The sequence below is a fragment of the Microcaecilia unicolor genome, chromosome 2, assembly GCF_901765095.1.
Source record: "Microcaecilia unicolor chromosome 2, aMicUni1.1, whole genome shotgun sequence".
NCBI lineage: Eukaryota > Metazoa > Chordata > Amphibia > Gymnophiona > Siphonopidae > Microcaecilia > Microcaecilia unicolor.
The window spans coordinates 489,658,769-489,674,686 of record NC_044032.1 but is presented as its reverse complement, the minus strand read 5'-3'; the positions used below and the strand labels follow the sequence as shown (position 1 = coordinate 489,674,686).

General features: G+C 48.0%; 1 protein-coding gene across 3 annotated transcripts in view; it reads right to left on the bottom strand.

The window, feature by feature from the left end:
- The window catches only part of FAM193A (family with sequence similarity 193 member A), a 328,734-nt gene that overhangs the window by 219,969 nt on the left and 92,847 nt on the right, over positions 1-15,918 (bottom strand). For 2 of the 3 annotated variants that reach the window (XM_030191118.1, XM_030191119.1), the window contains exon 6: positions 1,003-1,231. In XM_030191118.1, the coding sequence (XP_030046978.1) occupies positions 1,003-1,231 (229 nt within the window). Of the gene's footprint in view, positions 1-1,002; positions 1,232-11,118; positions 11,187-15,918 lie in introns of those variants that run through there. The other variant, XM_030191120.1, reaches the window with a different exon arrangement.

Sequence of the window (15,918 nt, the reverse complement as noted above, 5' to 3'; positions counted from 1 at the left end):
ATACAGGTGACCATTGCCGACAGCTGTCTGTCATGCAGGTAACGAGTTGATTTGGAGCATCTACCTGGTCTGTAGGGGCCAGATCTCTTACTGGTTGGTGGGGGATCAAATACTTATTTCCCTCTGCAGAATGCAAATAAATTCATATACTTTCCACAATGTGATTTTCCGGATTTAATTTGTGATGTGCTATCTCTCACTGTTACCAATAACCTACCCTTCAATTATGGGCTGCTCATGTCTTTGTCAGTGGGCAAACTTACAAAATCAGCAAGGGATCAAATACTTATTTCCACCACTGTATGCTAGGGATACAGAGCTCTGTTACAGATGGAGCTCCTGTGGATGGAACAGAAACTCTTCCAGTTCTGGGATTTAGAGAACTACAGAGAGGAACTGCATCAATGTACTGTAGACTCTACTCAAGGACTTGGCATTAACTTTTTGACAACTTCCTTGAGTGCACTGAACCTGGAGCTCAGTGGAATATTTCTTTAGCCTGGGCCAGTCTTCAGACTGAAGAGCACAGAGTCTTTTCAGCATAGCCTGGTCATCAGCATTTCTGACCAGTTCCATGATCCCTATATCTATCTTTAATATCAACTTAAAGAAGCAGAACTTCAGATCACAAGTAAGAAATGTTCATTTCAGGCCTGAAATATACTCTGGATTACTCCATTTTCCAAAGATGAATAAAGCAACAGCAAGTCCAGCAGCTTACTGAAACTCTATATACACACTCAAGTCATCTAGGTGAGCTCTGACACAGTTCTGAACCTGCATTGTGTGCATGTCACATGACTCAATATGGTTCACCATATTGTTTAAAGATTAAATATTTCAAATTCATGTGCTTCTTTACACATTTAATGAATGAAATATTATAACTTATTAAATAAAAAAAATGCCATGTTGCAAAAAAAAGTGCTTTTTTTTAAACAGAGAACATAAATAGCAATGAGTTCCGATTGTGGATTTATAGTCTTGCATTTAATATCTTACCAGAGTGACAAGGAAGGTGCTGATTGTGCATGCTGCTTGACAGAGTGCACTGTATTCCTCCAGCAGTAGTGAGATGAACTGATGTGCTTGTGGTGGGCCTTGAATTGTTGAAGCAACTTTAGACCCCAACGATAAGTGCCTGAGCAGACGAACTTTCATTTCAAGCACGTACTCTCTTGCTTGCTGCTCCAAGCGTTGGTAAAGCTGATAAGGGTCTCTTTCACAAAGCCTGTACATTGAGGAAGACATTTTGTTTAGAACCTACCATAATAATGGAATGAAAGTAATCATATGGCCTTAGCAAAATGTTTAAAGTTCATAATGATAAATGCAACAAAAGGGTAGATAAATCTTGATACAGTATTACCTGGAAAGAATTATTATAACTCATCATATTCTATTTTGTCAATTCTGTAAATTACTCTGACAAATATTTATAGTCTATCTCACAATTTTGTTAGGGCTCCTCATATGATTTCATTCACCCAAACTGGGAACATTAAAACAAGGGCTACACATTAATCGCAAATAATGTGGTAATTACCAGTTGTGATTTAAAAAATGTAATTGTGACTAATAATTGAGTGCTGCACATTTCGCTCCCACCACCCATACATGATCTGGCATCTCTCCCAGCCTTACCCGCAGTTCCGTAAAACTCTCTCAATCCCCCCCCCCCCCCCCCCACCCCCGTACCTGTTAAAAATCAAGTCACTGCTCCGGCAGCACAAGTGCCAGTTGCCTGCACCAGGCCTTTCCTTCTGATTCATCTCACCCTTGCCAAAACAGAAAGTTGCCTCAAAAGGGGCAGGATGGGTCAGAGGGAAAGGCCTGATACCAGCCCCAGGCAGCCTATGAGTGTCATGTGAGTGTTGCTCTCACTGGGTGGGGGTGGGGGGGGAGGAGGAAAAAAGAGAGGAAGGATAAGTACATAAGTATTGCCAAACTGAGACAGATCAAATGTCCATCAAGCCCAGCATCCTGTTTCCAACAGTGGTCAATCCAGGTCACAAATGCCTGGCAAGATCCCAAAAAAGTACAAAACATTTTATGCTGCTTATCCCAGAAATAGTGGATTTTCCCCAAGTGCAATTTAATAATGGTCTATGGACTTTTCATTAGGAAGCCGTCCAAACCTTTTTTAAATATCTGCTAAGCTAAACGCCTTTACCACATTCTCTGGGAATGAATTCCAGAGTTTAATTACATGTTGAGTGAAGAAATATTTTCTCTGATTCGTTTTAAATTTACTACTTTGTAGCTTCTTCACATGCCTCCTAGTATTTTTGGAAAGAGTAAACAGATGCGTCACGTCTACCCTTTCCACCCCACTCATTATTTTACAGACCTCTATCGTATCTCAGCCGCCTTTTTTCCAAGCTGAAGAGCCCTAGCCGCTTTAGCCTATCCTCATAGAAAAGTCGTCCCATCCCCTTTATCATTTTCATCGCCCTTCTCTGCACCTTTTCTAATTCCACTATATATTTTTTGAGATGCGGTGAACAGAATTGAACACAATAGTCGAGGTGCAGTCGCACCATGGAGCGATACAAAGGCATTATAACATCCTCCTTTTTGTTTTCCATTTCTTTCCTAATAATACCTAACATTCTATTTGCTTTCTTAGCCACAGCAGCACACTGAGCAGAAGGTTTCAACGTATCATCGACGACGTCGAGATCCCTTTCTTGGTCGATGACTCCTAATGTGGAACCTTGCATGACGTAGCTATAATTTGGGTCCCTCTTTCCCACATGCATCACTTTGCACTTGCTCACATTAACTGTCATCTGCCATTTAGACGCCCAGTCTCCCAGTCTCGTAAGGTCCTCGATTTAACAACTTTGAATAACTTTGTGTCGTCAGCAAATTTAATGACCTCACTAGTTACTCCCATCTCTAGATCATTTATAAATATGTTAAAAAGCCGCAGTCCAAGTACAGACCCCTGGGAACCCCAATAATTACCCTTCTCAATTGAGAACACTGACCATTTAACCCTACTCTCTGTTTTCTATTTTATAACCAGTTTTTAATCCACAATAGGCCACTACTTCCTATCCCCTGACTCTCCAGTTTCCTCTGGAGTCTTTCATGAGGTACTTTGTCAAACGCCTTCTGAAAATCCAGAGATACACAATATCGACCGGCTCACTCTTATCCACATGTTTGTTCACCCCTTCAAATAAATGTAATAGATTGGTGATGCAAGATTTCCATTTACTAAATCCATGTTGGCTAGTAATCCATGCTTTTGAATATGCAAAGAATTCATTTAATCTCTCCGCTTTGTCTTCCCTGATTGCCCCTTTTACCCCTCAGTCATCTAGCAGTCCAACTGATTCTTCTGCCAGCTTCCTGCTTTTAATATACCTAAAAAGATTTTTTTACTATGTGTCTTTGCCTCCAACACAATCTTTTTTTCAAAGTCCTTCTTTGCCTTCCTTATCAGCGCTTTGCATTTGACTTGACATTCCTTATGCTGTTTATTTTCAGTCGGTTCCCTTCTTCCATTTTCTGAATGTTTTTCTTTTAGCTCTAATAGCTTCCTTCACCTCACTTTTTAACCATGCTGGCTGTCATTTGGTCTTCCGTCCTCCTTTTTTAATACACAGGATATATTTGGCCTGGTCTTCCAGGATGGTGTTTTTGAACAGCATCCACGCCTGATGTAAATTTTTAACCCTCGCAGAAGGTTTTATAGAACCACAGGCAGGACAGGGAAGAGACAAAGACATATATAATGGAGCTGGTGGAAGAGAGGACAAAGGGAGAAAGAGATGCTGGACAATGGAAGGGAGTGTTCCTTGGGGACCTGGGCACTCCCCACTGTGTGTGTGTGTGGGGGGGGGGGGGCAGATCCCCAAGGAATCCCCTCTCCCCCCCCCCCTCCCAGGTCCATTATTTTTCTTTCTCTTCCCTCTCCCTCCCGTGCCTTTAATCATGCAATTAATCACAATTAAGAACTTTAATTGAAGTGCAGCCCTAATTAAAACATTTCCATCAGAAAGATAGTGTATCTTCTGCAAATAAAAATATTCAAATATTATAGTTAAAAAAACAAAAACCTTAGAGGCCTTGCATATCTTGATAAAACAAAAAAAAAATTTATTTCAGTAGGATTTTAGACTGCCAACGAATATCTTCTCTAAGGAGTGGCCTGGTATGTGCAAATATTTTTTCATGTCAGCACAAGTTTTAAAAACCAACAATTTTTGAGCGCCAGTATTAGCAATGCATTTTTGTATATAGCACAAAAAACACTTATGAGCAACCATGTCAAATCTGTGAGTGGCACCCCCTAAAATGTATGAGCAATTGAAAGAGGGGACACTGCTAACAGCTAGTTCTAAATTTTGTAATATATTATCAGCTTCATTTCACTATGCTTGGGCCTGCGATATCCCTTTTGAAATATGGTGAAATTTATTCATACTTGAAAATTTCCTTCCCTTGAATCCTGCTAGACAACTACAGACCAACGGGTGGTGACTCCTTCCTACCAGGAGATAGAGGCAGAAATACTGAACTGTTCCAGTGATATCAGTGGTATAAGGGCTGGTACAGGTTGAAGTTCTTCAGCATGTTATTGCCAAAGTAGTACTACTCCCATGGGAACCAATGCAAAACACTACTTACATCATGAAACTAAACCTAAAGAATTCACTAGGACTTGAAGGAAGCAGACAAACCAAAGAATTCCTCTCCCCCCCCCTCCCCCCAATGCAGTTTTCCAGGGCAGGCCCAGGACTGGTATTGCAGGATTCAAGGAAAAGAAATTAACAAGTATGAATACATTTCATCTTCCTTTTCACACTGCTAGTCCAGTCCAAATTAACGGGATGTAAAAAAGCAGTACTCTACAGGGTAAAGGAAGATAAAGCGAATGCTACATACCTGTAGAAGGTATTCTCCGAGGACAGCAGGCTGATTGTTCTCACTGATGGGTGACGTCCACGGCAGCCCCTCCAATCGGAACACTTTACTAGCAAAGGCCTTTGCTAGTCCCCGCGCGCTCATGCGCACCGCGCATGCGCGGCCGTCTTCCCGCCCGAACCGGCTCGTGTTCGTCAGTCCCGTATGTAGCAAGACAAAACAAGGGAAGACACAATTCCAAAGGGGAGGCGGGCGGGTTTGTGAGAACAATCATCATGCTGTCCTCGGAGAATACCTTCTACAGGTATGTAGCATTCGCTTTCTCCGAGGACAAGCAGGCTGCTTGTTCTCACTGATGGGGTATCCCTAGCCCCCAGGCTCACTCAAAACAACAACCATGGTCAATTGGACCTCGCAACGGCGAGGACATAACTGAGATTGACCTAAAAAATTTACCAACTAACTGAGAGTGCAGCCTGGAACAGAACAAACAAGGCCCTCGGGGGGTGGAGTTGGATCCTAAAGCCCAAACAGGTTCTGAAGAACTGACTGCCCGAACCGACTGTCGCGTCGGGTATCCTGCTGCAGGCAGTAATGAGATGTGAATGTGTGGACAGATGACCACGTCGCAGCTTTGCAAATTTCTTCAATAGAGGCTGACTTCAAGTGGGCTACCGACGCTGCCATGGCTCTAACATTATGAGCCGTGACATGACCCTCAAGAGCCAGCCCAGCCTGGGCGTAAGTGAAGGAAATGCAATCTGCTAGCCAATTGGATATGGTGCGTTTCCCCACAGCAACTCCCCTCCTATTGGGATCAAAAGAAACAAACAATTGGGCGGACTGTCTGTTGGGCTGTGTCCGCTCCAGATAGAAGGCCAATGCTCTCTTGCAGTCCAATGTGTGCAGCTGACGTTCAGCAGGGCAGGAATGAGGACGGGGAAAGAATGTTGGCAAGACAATTGACTGGTTCAGATGGACTCCGACACAACCTTTGGCAAGAACTTAGGGTGAGTGCGGAGGACTACTCTGTTGTGATGAAATTTGGTGTAAGGGGCCTGGGCTACCAGGGCCTGAAGCTCACTGACTCTACGAGCTGAAGTAACTGCCACCAAGAAAATGACCTTCCAGGTCAAGTACTTCAGATGGCAGGAATTCAGTGGCTCAAAAGGAGGTTTCATCAGCTGGGTGAGAACGACATTGAGATCCCATGACACTGTAGGAGGCTTGACAGGGGGCTTTGACAAAAGCAAACCTCTCATGAAGCGAACAACTAAAGGCTGTCCTGAGATCGGCTTACCTTCCACACGGTAATGGTATGCACTGATTGCACTAAGGTGAACCCTTACAGAGTTGGTCTTGAGACCAGACTCAGACAAGTGCAGAAGGTATTCAAGCAGGGTCTGTGTAGGACAAGAGCGAGGATCTAGGGCCTTGCTGTCACACCAGACGGCAAACCTCCTCCATAGAAAGAAGTAACTCCTCTTAGTGGAATCTTTCCTGGAAGCAAGCAAGATGCGGGAGACACCCTCTGACAGACCCAAAGAGGCAAAGTCTACGCTTTCAACATCCAGGCCGTGAGAGCCAGGGACCGGAGGTTGGGATGCAGAAGTGCCCCTTCGTCCTATGTGATGAGGGTCGGAAAAGACTCCAATCTCCACGGTTCTTCGGAGGACAACTCCAGAAGAAGGGGGAACCAGATCTGACGCGGCCAAAAAGGAGCAATCAGAATCATGGTGCCTCGGTCTTGCTTGAGTTTCAACAAAGTCTTCCCCACCAGAGGTATGGGAGGATAAGCATACAGCAGACCTTCCCCCCAGTCCAGGAGGAAGGCATCCGATGCCAGTCTGCCGTGGGCCTGAAGCCTGGAACAGAACTGAGGGACTTTGTGGTTGGCTCGAGATGCGAAGAGGTCTACCAAGGGGGTGCCCCACACCTGGAAGATCTGTCGCACTACACGGGAATTGAGCGACCACTCGTGAGGTTGCATAATCCTGCTCAACCTGTCGGCCAGACTGTTGCTTACGCCTGCCAGATATGTGGCTTGGAGCACCATGCCGTGACGGCGAGCCCAGAGCCACATGCTGACGGCTTCCTGACACAGGGGGCGAGATCCGGTGCCCCCCTGCTTGTTGACGTAGTACATGGCAACCTGGTTGTCTGTCTGAATTTGGATAATTTGGTGGGACAGCCGATCTCTGAAAGCCTTCAGAGCGTTCCAGATCGCTCGCAACTCCAGAAGATTGATCTGCAGATCGCGTTCCTGGAGGGACCAGCTTCCTTGGGTGTGAAGCCCATCGACATGAGCTCCCAATCCCAGGAGAGACGCATCCGTGGTCAGCACTTTTTGAGGCTGAGGAATTTGGAAAGGACGTCCCAGAGTCAAATTGGACCAAATCGTCCACCAATACAGGGATTTGAGAAAACTCGTGGACAGGTGGATCACGTCTTCTAGATCCCCAGCAGCCTGAAACCACTGGGAAGCTAGGGTCCATTGAGCAGATCTCATGTGAAGGCGGGCCATGGGAGTCACATGGACTGTGGAGGCCATGTGGCCCAGCAATCTCAACATCTGCCGAGCTGTGATCTGCTGTGACGCTCGCACCCGCGAGACGAGGGACAACAAGTTGTTGGCTCTCGCCTCTGGGAGGTAGGCGCGAGCCGTCCGAGAATCCAGCAGAGCTCCTATGAATTCGAGTTTCTGCACTGGGAGAAAATGGGACTTTGGATAATTTATCACAAACCCCAGTAGCTCCAGGAGGCGAATAGTCATCTGCATGGACTGCAGGGCTCCTGCTTCGGATGTGTTCTTCACCAGCCAATCGTCGAGATATGGGAACACGTGCACCCCCAGCCTGCGAAGTGCCGCTGCTACTACAGCCAAGCACTTTGTGAACACCCTGGGCGCAGAGGCGAGCCCAAAGGGTAGCACACAGTACTGGAAGTGACGTGTGCCCAGCTGAAATCGCAGATACTGCCTGTGAGCTGGCAGTATCGGGATGTGTATGTAGGCATCCTTTAAGTCCAGAGAGCATAGCCAATCGTTTTCCTGAATCATGGGAAGAAGGGTGCCCAGGGAAAGCATCCTGAACTTTTCTTTGACCAGATATTTGTTCAGGGCCCTTAGGTCTAGGATGGGACGCATCCCCCCTGTTTTCTTTTCCACAAGGAAGTACCTGGAATAGAATCCCAGCCCTTCTTGCCCGGATGGCACGGGCTCGACCGCATTGGCGCTGAGAAGGGCGGACAGTTCCTCTGCAAGTACCTGCTTGTGCTGGAAGCTGTAAGACTGAGCTCCCGGTGGACAATTTGGAGGTTTTGAGGCCAAATTGAGGGTGTATCCTTGCCGGACTATTTGGAGAACCCACTGATCGGAGGTTATGAGAGGCCACCTTTGGTGAAAAGCTTTCAACCTCCCTCCGACTGGCAGGTCGCCCGGCACTGACACTTGGATGTCGGCTATGCTCTGCTGGAGCCAGTGAAAAGCTCGTCCCTTGCTTTTGCTGGGGAGCCGAGGGGCCTTGCTGAGGCGCACGCTGCTGACGAGAGCGAGCGCGCTGGGGCTTAGCCTGGGCCGCAGGCTGTCGAGAAGGAGGATTGTACCTACGCTTGCCAGAAGAGTAGGGAACAGTCTTCCTTCATCCGAAAAATCTTCTACCTGTAGAGGTAGATGCTGAAGGCTGCCGGCGGGAGAACTTGTCAAATGCGGTGTCCCGCTGGTGGAGCTGCTCTACCACCTGTTCGACCTTCTCTCCAAAAATATTATCCGCACGGCAAGGTGAGTCCGCAATCCGCTGCTGGATTCTATTCTCCAGGTCGGAGGCACGCAGCCATGAGAGTCTGCACATCACCACACCTTGAGCAGCGGCCCTGGACGCAACATCAAAGGTGTCATACACCCCTCTGGCCAGGAATTTTCTGCACGCCTTCAGCTGCCTGACCACCTCCTGAAAAGGCTTGGCTTGCTCAGGGGGGAGCGCATCCACCAAGCCCGCCAACTGCCGCACATTGTTCCGCATGTGTATGCTCGTGTAGAGCTGGTAGGACTGAATTTTGGTCACGAGCATAGAAGAATGGTAGGCCTTCCTCCCAAAGGAGTCTAAGGTTCTAGAGTCCTTGCCCAGGGGCGCCGAAGCATGCTCCCTAGAACTCTTAGCCTTCTTTAGGGCCAAATCCACAACTCCAGAGTCATGAGGCAACTGAGTGCGCATCAGCTCTGGGTCCCCATGGATCCGGTACTGGGAATGTGGGGGTTAGTTAGAGGCTTGGTCCAGTTCGCAAGCAATGTCTTTTTGAGGACATGATGCATGGGTACTGTGGACGCTTCCTTAGGTGGAGAAGGATAGTCCAGGAGCTCAAACATTTCAGCCCTGGGCTCGTCCTCCACAACCACCGGGAAGGGGATGGCCGTAGACATCTTCCGGACAAAGGAAGCAAAAGACAGACTCTCGGGAGGAGAAAGCTGCCTCTCAGGAGAGGGAGTGGGATCGGAAGGAAGACCTTCAGACTCCTCGTCAGAGAAATATCTGGGGTCTTCTTCCTCTTCCCACGAGGCCTCACCCTCGGTGTCAGACACAAGTTCACGGACCTGTGTCTGCAACCTCGCCCGACTCGACTCCGTGGAGCCACGTCCATGATGGGGGCGTCGAGAGGAAGACTCCCTCGCCCGCATCGGCGAAGCTCCCTCCGCCGACGTAGTCGGGGAGCCTTCCGGCACCGACGCCGGAGACCTCACCTCGGGCGATGGACCAGCCGGCGCCACACTCGACGGTACCGGTGGCGCAAGCACCGCCGGTACCGGAGGGGTAGGGCGCAACAGCTCTCCCAGAATCTCTGGGAGAACAGCCCGGAGGCTCTCGTTCAGAGTGGCTGCAGAGAAAGGCATGGATGTCGATGCAGGCGTCGACGTCAGAACCTGTTCCGGCCGTGGAGGCTGTTCCGGGCTGTCCAGAGTGGAGCGCATCGACACCTCCTGGACAGAGGGTGAGCGGTGCTCTCGGTGCCGATGCGTGCTGGGTGCCGACTCCCTCGGCGACCCAGAGCTCTCGGTGCCGACACGGGAAGGAGACCGGTGACGATGCTTCTTCGACTTCTTGGGACGAAGCATGTCACCGGAGCTTCCCGGCACCGACGAGGAGAACGTAGAATCCAACCGTTGCTTCCTCGGGGCCGAGGCCGAAGGAGGTCGGTCTCGGGGGGGCTGTACCGCAGGAGCCCTCAGGGTAGGGGGAGACCCACCCGAAGGCTCACCGCCACCAGCAGGGGAATGGACAGCCCTCACCTGCACTCCAGACGAAGCACCACCGTCCGACGACATCAGCCGACGAGGTCCCGGTACCACCGACGTCGATGCAGCTGTCCGATGTCTCAGCGCCGATGCAGAGGGCCGATGCCTCGATGCACTCGATGCACTGGCGGCCGAGGATGAAGCTCTGGACGCTGAAGACGTCGATGCACTCGATACCCCCGGTGCCGATGCCGACGAAGAGCCCGAGAACAAAACGTTCCACTGGGCCAATCTCGCTACCTGAGTCCGCTTTTGCAAAAGGGAACACAGACTACAGGCCTGCGGGCGGTGCGCAGCCCCCAAGCACTGAAGACACGACGCGTGCCTGTCAGTGAGCGAGATGACCCGGGCGCACTGGGTGCACTTCTTGCAGCCGCTGGGAGACTTCGATGTCATGGGCGGAAAAATCACGCCGGCGAGATCAAAAGTCGAAATGGCGGAAAAGGCACCCGAAAAACAAGGGGAAGAAAACTTCGACCCGAGGCCTAAAAGCGGCCTACCCCGACGACGAAAGAAAACTTACCGGGGCGAAAAAACTGGAAATAGCGGGGGGGAAAAAGACTGAAGAGTCTCTTTCCACACACAGAATGGATTTTTTTTTTTTTTAAACAACACGAAGAACGCGCGAGGTCGACTTTGCGGGGCACGACACGGCGAAAACACGACCGTACCGAGCGCGGACAAAAGAAGACTGACGAACACGAGCCGGTTCGGGCAGGAAGACGGCCGCGCATGCGCGGTGCGCATGAGCGCGCGGGGACTAGCAACGGCCTTTGCTAGTAAAGTGTTCCGATTGGAGGGGCTGCCGTGGACGTCACCCATCAGTGAGAACAAGCAGCCTGCTTGTCCTCGGAGAAGGCCCTTTGAATGTGCGCCCTGCCAAAAGGCTGCATCTTCTTTGGCTAGTCAATATTGTAATGATTTACGAATGAATGTAGCGATGACCATGCTACCTCTCTGCAGATATCTTCCAGCGACACCACACAGGCCTCTGCTCAAGAAATCACCAGTACTTGAGAACACTGCGCCCACAAGTCGCTTCTACGTCTGTCTTAATCCAGTGAGCAACTGAAGATTTGGAAGCACTTTCTCCTCTATTTGGCTCCTGAAGCAGAACAAACAGTCAATCAGACTTCCAGAAAGAGTTTGTAACTTCCAGATATTGCAACAGAACCCTACACACATCTTTCCAGACCTTTTCAGTGTAGTCAAAATCTTTGCTAACAACAAAGGCTGGCAGAGATACTGTCTGGTTTAGATGGGACAACCGAACAAACAGCAGACCAACAAACATAAAAAGTAGTGGAAAAGACTAACTCTACCAAATACACTTCTGCCTGATGTGGCCACATTTCGCCAGAAGGCTATGTCAGAGGCAAAACTAGAGATAAAACCAAAAGCATACCTTTCTAGAGTAACAATCAAGAGAGTGGAGTGGAGGAGTAGCCTAGTGGTTAGAGCAGAGGTGGCCGGTTCGAATCCCACTGCTGCTCCTTGTGATCTTGGGCAAGTCAGTCACTTAACCCTCCATTGCTTCAGGTACAAAATTAGATTGTGAGTACTCCAGGGACAGAGAACTACCCAGTGGTACCTGAATGTAACTCACCTTGAGCTACTACTGAAAAAGGTATGAACAAATCTAAATTAAAAAAAAAATAACAACATGGATTAGCTTGGCAGCAAAACTTGATTGTTACTCTAGAGAAGCGTGCTTTTGGTTTTACCTCTCTAGTTTTGCCTCTGACAGAGCCTTCTGGCAAAACATGGCCACGTCAGGCATGTCTATTTGGTAAAATTAATGTCTTTGCCACTGTTTTCTACATTTGTTGGTCTTCTGTTTGTTCTGCTGTGCTTGTATTGCACATCTTCTGCCTCTCTTTTGTTTTTTTTGGATTAGATGAAAGGCATATGGAACCATCCTGAGAGAAACTGCATCTGCACAGAAAAATAGATAAGGGTCTCTACAGGAGAGAGCTTGGAGCTCCTAAATTCTTCTGGCCAAGCAAACAGTGACCAGAAACACAGTTTCAGAGTGAGGTCCTTCAGAAAAGGTTGCTTCAAAGACTCAAAAGGAGGGCCTCCTAAGGCATTAATAACCACATTAAGATCCCAACGGGGAAGAGTCACCCAAAGTGGGAGCAGATATGCTTCATTCCACACAAAAAGCACACAATGTCCAACTGAGCACAATGGAGACTCCAGTAAACTTACAACTGAATCAAGAGACAGCCACCACCTGAACCTTCAGGGAATTGAGAGACAACCCATAAACCAGCCTCTTCTGAAGAAGGGCCAAGATGGAAGGCAACTGAACTGACCATAGGTAAAGCTCCGGGTCCACACACCAGTGCTCAAAGCATTTCCACACTTGGATGTAAGCCAGAGACATGGATTGCCTACCAGTCTAACAGAATGTGCGTTATGGCAACCACTTTTCACAGTTCCAGGTATGATTTCATTAGACCGAGAATATCCTATACCAGGGGTGTCCAACCTCAGCCCAAACCAGGTCAGGTTTTCAGGATTTCCCCAATGAATATGCATTATATGGGGCGTGTACATTGAACATTGTATAATGAGCGTGTAATGACTGCAAGACTCCCAATAGTGATTTAGTACTGTAACCTCATATTTTAAAATAAGTGATTTATTAATAAAATTTATAGAATTGTTGTAATTTAGCATTTAGTGGTCCTTGATAGGGGAAATTAACAAGCATATTTGCATACAATGGAGGCAGTGTATGCAAATAGATATCATGCACATTCTTTGGGGAAATCCTGTATACCCGACTGGATTGTGGCCCTGGAAGACCAAGTTTGGACAACCCTGTCCTATACTGTCTCACATGAAGACTCGTCCCCTACGTCACTCTTCCTATTCTGGCACCCCATGACATCGTTTTCTCACACCCTGTGGGCCTCATACTCCTTGCTCTGATTCACTTATTCCTTTAGTCTCAGGACTCCTCAACTGCCGCTCACCGAGATCTAAACATGCTTTTATTCAAAATCTAATTTTGGATCACTGTCTGCACCTGCTTTGTCTCACAGAAACAAGGCTGCACAAGAGCTAAGAAATTCATCTTTATCAATGTCTTCCTCCTAGATTTTCTGCACTCTCCTCTTAACATACCTCTTAATGCAGCGGCATTACACTTATTTTTTCTGATCAGCTTCCTGTTGCCGAGATCTCCGTAGATATTTTCTCCTACCCTGAATTGCTCACCATTAAAATTGCCTTACAATCTCTGATCTACCTGCTAATTTTCTCCTGCCTTTCTAAATTTACAGCGGATCAATGGTACTCTCTACAACAATCTCTGACACAGGCACAAGATTCCCTAATCTAACTGTTGTTGGGTTACTCTTTTTTTTATGGATATATTCCCACTTATGTGCTATTGATATTAGTAACAATACTTCCTTAGTGACATACTTTCTATACCAACACCCACTAAAGTCTTTAATTACATCTTAAAAAATGACAAAGTTATTCATGCAAACTGCACTTATCTTCATATCAGCAGTCATGCCCCCTCTGTAGATTAAGGGACCAAAATCTCTAGAAACATCCAACCGCCTTCCCCTGGATACGCCCGACTCCGCGGGTTTCAGATTTCTTTCTTCAGGGACTAGGGTTAAAGCCGTTCTCTGCACTGTCTCCTCTCAAGTTGACTGCGAGACGCTGTAATATATTTGTTAGCTTATATAGGTGCCCCTCTTAAAGCTTCAGACCGGAACTCCCCTGGTCTGACCAATGCAATTACCAAATGCAGGATCTCAATATGGAAATGAAGAATCTGAAGAGAGATCTTGACCCTTCTTGGGACCAACAAAATAGATGGAATAGCACCCAATTCCCTGTTCTTGGTGCAGGACCAGTTCTACTGCCTCCAAATTCAGCAAATGCTTGAGGGTGACTTGCACCACCTCCCTTTTGATGGACAAACCACATGAAGATAGCACCCACTTCCCTGTTCTTGGTGCAGGACCGGTTCCACTGCCCCCAAATTCAGCAAATGCTTGAGGGTGACTCGGACCACCTCCCTTTTGATGGAGGAACCACACGAAGATACCATAAATATGCCTGAAATGGGTTTGACAAGTTCCAAGTGTAACTATTACACTACCTCCAATGGTCTGACGTGATCAGGACCCACCCATGGTAAGAGGGGTTTAGCCTCAACCACATCCATAACAAGCATTTCTAAGTCCATCCCAAAGAGGAAACACACTCAGAAGGGTAGCCTACTCAAGTGCCATTAAGGCAGCTTCCACTACCCAGTGGCACAACCAAAGCCATCTATAGGCCACCACCACCTCAAGAGATGCATACTGAATTATATAAGACATCTGCTAGAAAGGTGGTTCCTGATTCCAGGTGAGCCGCCTCTAGAGCCTCAGGAAATTGTGTTCAAAGCAGGAAAGCCAGGGACACAGAGCCCCCACACACAAAGGCCTGAACCCCCAACACAGTGGAGGCAAAGGCTTCCTTCAGTTGTTCAACTCTGTCATGCTCCTCATTGAGGACAGAGCTCACTCCCACTAGAATAGTAGATTTCTTGCTCAACACTGATCAAGAAATCCACCTTAGAAAGATAAAATAAACTGACAAGATCATCCCACTGCAAGAACGTCTATTCAGATGCTTATTGCCCTTGAGGGTCCCCTCTGAGTCTCCAACTTCACCAGGAAAATCTGCGAGTGCACCATGTGAAGGATTAACACCTGGGTAGTTTCCAGAGTCCTTACGGAATGTGGTCCCATCTGACAGCATCTCCAGGCATGGGGATGAGATCTCTAAGGCTGACATCGAATCAATGAGAGGACTCATTTACTTCCTGAAAAGAGTGACCACCAGGAAGACCTCATCCAAGTCCCTGAGGACTTCCCCTGTAGGGGAAGGCTGTGGTAGGTCCTCCTCCGAGTCCAAAGGGTATCCTTCTTGGAGGGGACACAGGAGGGCTTGGAGACATGCTGATGGCAACTTCACCAATGTATCTGGGCCACTTATGGCCCTGCTGTAGAGGCCCACCCACTTGGGTCCCTGCTCTCAACAGGTGTGGAGAACCCCCAAGTCCATGCTGAGCCCCTCCCCCACCAATAATCTGTGGACACAGTACAAAACAGTGCACACTTATTTGAGCCCCAAGGTTCCCAGGGCCTGATCCTCCCTGACTGAGCTAACAACTGAGCATGGGGGATGCCCTATCAAATTCTCCATCCTATCAGTGTACCCCTTTCGCAAAGCCCTCACACGCTAGAGGGATCATTCCCACCACAGATGGGAGGGCCACGACCGTCATTATGGGCCATATAGTGCCTCAGAAGAGACGCCCCCCCCCCCCCCCCCCCGATGCAAAACATCCCTGGGAGCCGTCAGATTAGCAATGGTGGGTCCCACAACATACAAAAGGTAAAAGGAGCTGGAAGCACTGCTGAGCTTCTGGTTCCTACAGACTTCCACAACTGCATGAACCAGCTTCTGAACCTCAGCATTGTTCGTCCTCCTTACTAGTCCTGGCTCCAGACTTAGTGCCCAATAGGGTTCAGGTCCAACAAGTGTCTTACAAGGCCCCCAGGTATAACTTTCTTCCAGCCACCCTGTTCTGTCTTCTTTCCTTCTCTCTTCAAATTTTTTTTTTAATGAACTTTATTCCCCCAGACACATTACAGCAATAAAATTAGCCAAACTAGAACTCTCTTCTTTTTTATTTTTGTTTTGTTTTGCAGTGGCCAGCTTGGGGTGCT